We start from the raw sequence: 8,798 nt of genomic DNA, 5'->3' as shown, positions 1-8,798 counted from the left end.
ACATGCGAAGAATAGATCCGATTTCGACGGCTTATTTTTTTTTTCTTTTTTTTTCTTTTGGTCCAGGATGGTAACAGCTTAGGGAATAATACAGCCGCCTTCCCTCACCAATTTTCGCTCTGATTTTTTTTTGGTGTGGTCCAGACAGCTGCTGGAATAGAGAAGGTCAGAATATACAAATATATATAAAAATATATCTGATATATTAGATATATATTATATATAAAAATATATTTATCTCAGTACATCTGGGATTAAGCTCATTGGATGCTAATTATTTCTTTCAGGACTTTTAATATTTGCAATGAAATCTTTTAAAGGCAATGGTAAAACCTGAAGCCACCTGGGAGTACAGTGTTGGAAACCTAGGGTGTTTTCCCATAAACGATGTGAAGGTCTTTTTTTTGTCAAAGAGGCAATTTTGATAATAACAACAGCTACCAATTTTGCATTTTGATAGCCTGACCGGCTGCTATTTTGTCTGGGTGCACACCGGGTCTCATGTGATCGAGTTTTATTTTTTAATCGAAGAAAAAATTACTAAAAAATAGAAGAAAAAGGAAAATTACTTGAGATGCCAAATACTGTCGAGAGAACCATCTTTTCCCTCCTCCCCACATCCACTGGAGACGTGGACCTTTCTTTTTTACAGGCTTAGGAGTTGCGAGCGCCGATCGTGGGCTTTCTCCCGAGCTCCGGATCCTCGGGCGTGGGAGATTTATTTCCTCCTCCCGCTGGTTTCTAAACAAACTTGTTGGGGGTGTGGGGGGGTAAGACTCCCCCAGGAGAACAGAGTCGGGGTTTTTTTTAGTGTGTTTTGGGTGGTTTGTGTTTTTTTTTTTTTACCTGTCACCCTCAGCAGGTTCCAGCGGGCTGCCGGGGATTCCTCCCCACCACCCCCTCGCCCTCCGACCCTGCTTTTTGCCCTTTCCCCGCCGGCCAGCGCAGCCCCCTCCCCAGGCACTGAGTCCGCAGCGGAGCCCCCCCTCCGCCCCCGGCCGCCGGGCCCCCGGCTCCTGCCCTTTTTTTTCTTTCCCGGCCCGTCCCCGCCTGCCAAGGAAAGGCACATGTTAATACCACCCGGCGCGGTCATTTTCTGCTACTGCTGCTGCGGGCTCCTCCGTCCGAGACAGATGTTGCGAAACCAAGGCCTCCTCAAGTGCCGCTGCCGCATGCTCTTCAATGACCTGAAGGTCTTCCTGCTGCGGAGACCCCCCGCCCCGCCGCCGCCCTCCCCGCCGCCGCCGCTCCCCATGCTCGGCGGCGCAGAGGCGGCGGCGGCGGCGGCGGCGGGAGGCCCGGCGGGGGCCGCGCCGCCCGGGGGGCGAGGGCTCGGCTGGCGGGCGGGGGGCGGCGGAGCGGGCAGCCCGGCCGCCGAGGAGTGGGGCAGCCCCGCCGGGGAGCCGCCCGCCTCCCTGCCCAGCAGCACCTCCTCGGATGACTTCGGCAAGGGCAAGGCCGAGGACCGCTACTCGCTGGGCAGCAGCGTCGACAGCGGCATCCGCACCCCGCTCTGCAGGATCTGCTTCCAGGGCCCCGAGCAGGTGAGCCCGCGGTGGGCGCCGGGGCTGGGGTGGTGGGGGACACACAGCGACGGGCCCTGGGGAGCCCGGCTGGCCCGACGGCTGCGATGCTCCAGCCCGCGGTAACTAGGGCCTGCTGCCTACGGGGCTGCCGAGAGCGGGACCCCAAACCCAGAGAGGCTCTGCCCTCTGCCCAGCCCCTGGGCTGCAGGATTTTGCACCTCGCCGGGGAGATGGGGGGCCCGGGGCCTGCTCCGTCCCTCGCTGCAGCCCCACACCCAGCCTCAGAGCCATGCAGCTGTGGGGTGGCAGGGACTCACCCACCCCTTCGTGGAGCAGAGCGCATCTCGGCGTGGGGGGCCTTTGGGTTGCCTCGCGGGTACCCGGCTGCGATGATCCCAAAAGTGATGCAAAGGACACGTTTAATGTGCAGATTGCTGTTAAAAATACAGCTTCAGTCTGTATAGGCACGTGGCGGAGGCAGCCCCACCTCATCAGCCGTTCCCAGGGGAAGGCTAGTAGGAACTCTGCAGGTTTGCCATTGCCTCCACGCTCCCAGTTGCACTGGCTGGAGGAGGAAAACCGCTGGTTACAATTGTGCTTGCCGAAGCTGCAACCCTGAGATGCTCCTTGGTACCAACTGATGAGGCTGGGCTGGTGAAGTTTCCCTCCACCACACAGGAGAATGAAGCAAATACAACCTCACTAGCACATGAGGTGCCACCCTGGGGCGTTACTCTCCCTATTTAATGGCAATTTAAAACAGTTCACGTATTTTCAGGCTGGCGACTTCCTTACAGTAATATGTACAGCAACCTTTGTACTTAACGTGGCACTGCTCCAGGCGGCAAGGAAGGCTGCGGACCTCCGCTAGTGGGGTCAAGCCCAGATAGGCAGATAACCTTTATTCCCTGGGATGGTCCCGTTACCTGTGATAATAAGGGACCCTTGCACGAGAACGTGTTGCAAGGTTTGATTTGGCTGAGACTCATTTCCATTTTAGGCACAGATCCTACATTGACAATGGTGATATATTGACATTCTGAGCAAAACAGGTTTTGTCCCGTGTCTTCTTTCCCCTTCATGGACCTGTGTGCTCTTCTAAGGAAAGCCAGCGCTTGTCTGAGAGCAGCTGCTCTCTGGCACATGTCCTAGCTGTCCCAAGGCTGCCCACGTCTGTAGTGCAGTGATTGTGCCTGCTGTTGTGTCTGTCCGAGGATGGTGGTGATGGGGACGGGCAGGTGGGGAATAGAGTCCTGTTCTTCTCTGGGAGAAGCTGAGCCTGCCACCAACCCATCTGAATACCTACAGCCCTGCTGCATGTGTCATACCAAGGGTCCCATGGATCTGAGCTTGGTGCTTAATGGGCTGTAGCCTTCTCTAATGGTTTGTGCAGCTGACTGATAGCTATGAGACGCAATTTTCACCATAGGCTTTTAGATGGGGGTGGGAGAAATCGTTCTTTTTTGGAGCTGCTGTATGCCTTCCTTACTTGACTGTCTCCTTCCCATCTCTTCTAAAAGTTGGAAGCCATGCAACTCCCTGCCTGGGAATTTGCATTATTCCACATTTCTAGTACTCTTCCCTTGGCTTGCCATTCTGCCTGTGTACACAAGACGTAGCGCCTGCAAGATTGGCTTACGTGTCTGAGCAAATAGAGCCTAAGCAGAATTAAAATAGAGGTAACTCGCTTCCTCGGAGAACATTGATACTCGAAAATAATTGGATGCTAATTTTCACACTAAAAACCTGTGTAGGTTGCATTGTAAAAGTGAGACTATTTGCTGACCATCTGCCAGCCTACCTGAGTGAGAAGCTGAGCAGACGTGACTGGCATCTAATGAGGTTTCACCAGGATTTCTCTTCTTTGCCTCTCACAGTTTCTGCCCAGTATAATAAGACACTTACAGTAGGATCCTGCCACTCATCCTTGAGCAGTACCTTATTCCACAAATAATTTTTTCTCCACCAGCATGGCTTGAGGAGTGTCTGAAACCCTTTGCCCTGCAGCAGCTGGGAAGCACAAGTCGTTCTGGAGGCCCAAATCGTGGGGTTTAAAAGCCTGGCCAGATCCTGACACAGCTGCCTGGATGTACGGTTCAGAATAACTGAGAGCTGAATCAGTGCAGCTGATGTGAAGACCTGGAGTTTGGTTTATTTGGCCATTATGCCAATAAAACTAAAACCAGGGCTAAATATCAGATTCCATGCTCTTTTTTTTTTTATTATGGTGGTTATTACCAGTTTAGCCTTTATTTCCCATTTGTTTTCTAGCTCAACAGCTGAGCAAGGACCCTTCATGTTTTGGACCCTCACAACTGTAAAAGTCATAGATGCACATTATTCTGTACCACCCCTGCCAAGATCATAATGAAAATTTATCCACTTGGAAACAAAATATAATTGCTAGTCCTTTACTGTGCAGATTAATAACAATGACAGATATAAACAGTGTTTTATTTACCTGTCAAAACCATCTGTAACTGCTGCAGCTGTGGGCAAATTCGCTGGGCTGCATCACAGTACCAAGAACAAAAGCCTTCGTTATAAATTGACTGTTAGACGCTCTAAGCTTATTTACCCAGATAAAATGACAGTGAGTCTCCAAAAGATGTTTTAATCCTGTTCTGATTTTTAAAAAAATACAGCAGCCAAAAAGGTTTCTTGCTAATCTGGCTTTGCAAGTAGGTTTTATTTAATATCTAATGCAAAACAAAATCAGTAGGGATTTTCACTTTAAATTTAGGATTGCCCAACACGCATGGTATTTCAGGCTACTGAATTGCTTATATCTTAAGCTCTTCATGTTTGTTTGTGGCTCTTATGGGTAAACTGATTCTTTCATTTAAAAATGTGCTGAGGGCCGTAGGAAGGAGTAGAGCTCATTATTGTAAAACTGTTCTGATCCTTGCATGGTACTCGAGAGAACTCTACCAGTGATGCAGACAAGAAAGAGTCAATCTGATGGCCAGGTGATCACAGCATCTGGGCTCGTGTTTTGAGGGCATGAAGAGCAAGTTCTGCTCAGGTCTGGCAGGTGAAAGAAGCAACTGCTTTTGTTGAAAATGGGTGCTTAACATCGTGAAAGCTGAAGGGCTGAACTGTGCGCTTGGTAATGGCATTGCCTCTCGGGGACTTGCTCGGCATTTTCAAAGGTTTCATTGACTGAATGTCCTGCACCACTGTGTCAGCTAATTCTGAGTGGATTAGAACAGCACCATCTGGATTGCATGGCAAAGCTCTGGGGAGAAAGTGAGAAAGAAAGATGTTGGAGTATTTTCTTCTGTTTTGGTTAATGCTCAGTGTTTGCAGAATTTTGTCTGCTTTCCTGGATCTCTGACAGTGTTCTGCAAGAGAAAGAAACTAAGAAGAGCTCCGCTCTCACAAATGTTTCACAGTGCTTGGTATGGATCCAAGTTGAAAGCAAGTCATGGACAATAGTGGGAAAAGACATGGGTGAAAAGTCCCTTCACATCAGCAGATAAACTGTTTGCCCATGTCACAGGGAGCTAGCAGCGTTGTGGAGTTTAGGATCTCAAGAGTTGGTGCTGACTGTGCTGAAAATAAAAAGAAAAGCATTCTTAGATGAAACTGGGATAATTTGGAAATCAGCGTGTCTCAAGGATTGCTTGTTAGATTGTCAGAGTGTGTGTACATCTTCTCTTACCTGTCAGTTTCTGTCTGCATTTCGCTGTTTCTCTGTTCTGGGGGAAAATGCTGTAAAGCTGTAGATTTGAAAAGTCAGTGCAAATAGGATTGGTTGGCTAAGGAGGATCAGAGAGAACAGAATGTGGACTCTTTTGCCTGCAGGCTGCTAGCTTGGACTTAGCTGGAAATGTTTGAAAATAGACTATTCTTCCCACCAAAGTCCCCTCCAGACTTCAGGGACACCAACTCATTAATATGAGAACATGAAGACCTTCAAGGAAATTGGAAGGGAAGACAACTTACAATGGATATTAGGACATGCATTTCCATGTGATATGTCATTAGGCTGTGAAGCTCCTTGCTGCAGGACGATAGCAGGACAAAGAACTTAACTAAGCTTAATGAAGGGCTGTAGAGCCATGTGCTTATTAATGATATCTAGAGTCACTGCAATTAATGGTACTACTTCTGAAAGTAAAATTTGTACTTCAGATCTGAAGCCAATCTGGAGATCAGCGTGACGCTGAAGAGGAGCAGAGCCCTGGGGCTGGTCCCTAGCCCCACAGCTCACCAGCCCCTTGAGCATGCCCCGTGAGATCCACCTCTCCAGGTGCCTGTCTGGATTTCACGCACATGCAATGTGATGTCTTCAGCATGTAGGCACCTGCCGTGCTCAGGACCTCTCTAGCGCTAAGTTGACCCTAAATTACTCATTCTGGATTAACGTGCTGTTCTTGGGGGCCCTAGGCAGGATCAGTGAATGGCTAGTACCATCGAATGGCTGGTCAGTAGCATATGTTGCTTGAAATAACTGGTGAGAATCTCAGCCCGGTTCCTGTTAAAAATACAGGCACAGGCAAAAGCCATCCTTAGCTTCCTGCCTGGTTGTGTCTGCAGAGAAGGCACGAACTAAGCCAGGAAATATTGCCACTCTAAAGACTCGTCTCTCAGCAGCACAGAGGAGTGGAAGAAGTCTCTGGGTTGCTTGACTTCTGATTTACAACATTGTAGGATCGAGGACAATCAGGTACCTCTTTTCTGGAGTGAGACAAAGAGGAAAAGAGGTAGCCTGTGGCAGAATTCAGGGCGTGAGTGTGATAATGAATGAGTAGAAGAAAGAACTGTGCAAACAGCATCAGAGGCAGGTCCAAAGCTAGGGAAACTCGGGGAGGGGGATGTTGGCCTGTGGGGGAGTCTGTCCAAACCAGCTCGACCATCACAACACTGTGTTCAAACACATTGAATCACATAATGACGGTGCAGGCTTCCCGTCCATGTCCTTTTCATAGGTGTGTTCCCACAGAATTTGTTTACTTGGTGTTAGAAGGAGAGTCATTCACTGGAAAGCAGCCAGTCTTGCTAAAACTGAAGACTAAGAGACACCAAGATGCAGCCCTTTAGATTTCAATCTGATAGAAAGAAAGGGAATACATCTGTCCTGGTTCCAGCTGGGATAGAGTTAATTTTCACCTGGGCTGGGAGAGGAGCTGGAGCTTGTGGCAGCTATTGCTGAGGGACACAGCTGGGATAGTTTACTAATTAGCCAACAGCTGGGATAGCTTATCCAAATTGGCCAAAGGGCCATTCTGTACCATGGGATGTCATGCGTTGTATATAAGTGGGGATGGTGCTGATGGGAGGTTCCTGCTACTTGGGAGAGAGCTGGGTATCAGGATCCACTGTGAGCTATTTTACTGTAAATCACTTGCTTAAGTGTATTCTGTTACTAGTTTTGTTTGTTTGTTTTCCATCTCTGTTTTGTTTTCTTCTGTTGTTCTCTTAATTTTTTTTTTTTTAAATCCTGACCTTTGGTCCTGAGTAGGGCTAAACTATGACAACATCTTTGTCAGTGACACGGACAGTGGGATTGAGGGCACCCTGAGAAAGTTCAGTGATGACACCAAGCTGTGTGGTGTGTTCAGCATGCTGGAGGGGAGGGATGCCATCCAGAGGGACCTTGACAGGCTGGAGAGGTGGGCCCTTGAGAACCTCATGAGGTTCAACAAGGCCAAGTGCAAGATCCTGCACGTAGGTTGGGGCAACCCCAGGTATCAATACAGACTGGAGGATGAAGGGATTGAGTGTAGCCATGCTGAGAAAGACTTGGGGGGTACTGGTGGGTGAAACGCTGGACATGAGCTGATAGTGCACACTTGCAGTGCAGGAAGTCGACCGCATCTTGGGCTGCATCAAAAGAAGCATACCCAGCAGGTTGAGGGAGGTGATTCTGCTCTGGTGAGACCCCACCTGGAGTATTGTGTCCAGCTCTGGAGCCCACAATGTAAGAAGGATGTGGACCTGTTAGAGTGAGTCCAGAGGAGGGCCACGGAGATGATCAGAGGGCTGGAGCACCTCTCCTGTGAGGACAGGCTAAGAGAGTTGGAGCTGTTCAGCCTGGAGAAGAGGAGGCTCCAAGGAGACCTTGTAGTGGTCTTCCAGTGCCTAAAGGGGGCCTACAAGGAAAGATGGGGAGAAACTCTTTAGCAGGGCCTGTTGTGATAGGACAAGGGGTAATGGTTTTAAAATAGAAGGAGGCAGATTCAGACTTGATATAAGGGAGATATTTTTTACACTGAGGGTTGTAGAACACTGGAACAGGTTGCCCAGAGAGGTGGTGGATGCCCCATACCTGGAAACATTCAAGGCCTGGTTGGATGGGGCTCTGAGCAACCTGATTTGGTTGAAGATCTTCCTGCTCCTTGCAAGAGTGTTGGACTGGATGACCTTTAAAGGTTCCGTCAAGGTTTCTTCCAGCCCAAACTATTCTATGATTCTAAGGTAAGATGCCCCTAAGACATTCAGTCTACCTCTCTGCCTTCTTATCTTTGAATCTTAACACCTCTATAGCTAACTCTCCTGTTTTTTTCTGTCCCAGGATCAAATCTATACTGTGCAGGCAGAACATATTTGGCTTTGGCAAAAGCTTTGCTTGAGCCATCGACTGAATGGAGCCTGTGATGTCATCTATTTTAGATTTAGGCTCTGTTGCCACAGAGTTCATTGGCAAAGCTCCCATTAACTTCAGCAGCAAAAGGGTAGGCATCCAGTAGCAGGGACTTGACCCCTGTATTTCAATAATGTTGTGCACACAGTGGGGTTTCTATAAATAATAGTGACGGCCACTAATCCCATTGACTTTTAATTGCTCCAGGAGACGGGGTTTTCACCTCTTGTGCCTGCTGAAACTCTGATGCCTGACCCATTTATTTCAGTGCCACTAGCTAGCCTGAGGAGCAGTTTTTCTTTTCTTTCACTTTTCTCTATATAAAAGGCTTCATGAAGGAACTTGTCTGTGTTTGTGTCACTGTTTCTTAAATATACATTTCAGGCCATGATTAACAGTGGCTGATGTCAGTTAGTGACAGAACAAGCAATGCAAAAGCATGTAGCTCCATTGTTTGCATCTACAGAGTCACTGTTATTTCCACAAAGGCAACACTTGCTCCTGGAAGGGCTCTGTTCGTACAAAACTGAATTGTATTCAGGTTGTCTTTCAAGCAAAAGTTCATTCCCAGCGAGGGCTGCCTCTGTGGCAGCCTCTTGCTCACACTGGTGTTTTCCGTTCAAAGTTGTCCCAGTCCAGAAGTCAGAAATATGGTTGTGCCCAAAATCTGGATGATTGATAGT

At 48.6% G+C, this 8,798-nt stretch overlaps 1 protein-coding gene across 2 annotated transcripts in view; it reads left to right on the top strand.

The window, feature by feature from the left end:
- The first annotated feature begins 1,067 nt into the window (after nucleotides 1-1,067).
- The window catches only part of MARCHF4 (membrane associated ring-CH-type finger 4), a 101,677-nt gene continuing 93,946 nt past the window's right edge, over nucleotides 1,068-8,798 (top strand). For both annotated transcript variants that reach the window (XM_086751030.1, XM_086751029.1), the window contains exon 1: nucleotides 1,068-1,544. In XM_086751030.1, coding sequence (XP_086607156.1) covers nucleotides 1,068-1,544 — 477 coding nt within the window. The remainder of the gene's footprint in view (nucleotides 1,545-8,798) is intronic.

The sequence above is a fragment of the Chlamydotis macqueenii genome, chromosome 6 (genome assembly GCF_036417535.1).
Source record: "Chlamydotis macqueenii isolate bChlMac1 chromosome 6, bChlMac1.mat, whole genome shotgun sequence".
NCBI classification, from domain to species: domain Eukaryota; kingdom Metazoa; phylum Chordata; class Aves; order Otidiformes; family Otididae; genus Chlamydotis; species Chlamydotis macqueenii.
The sequence above is the reverse complement of the archived record's forward strand: the minus strand, read 5'-3'. Positions and strand labels throughout refer to the sequence as shown.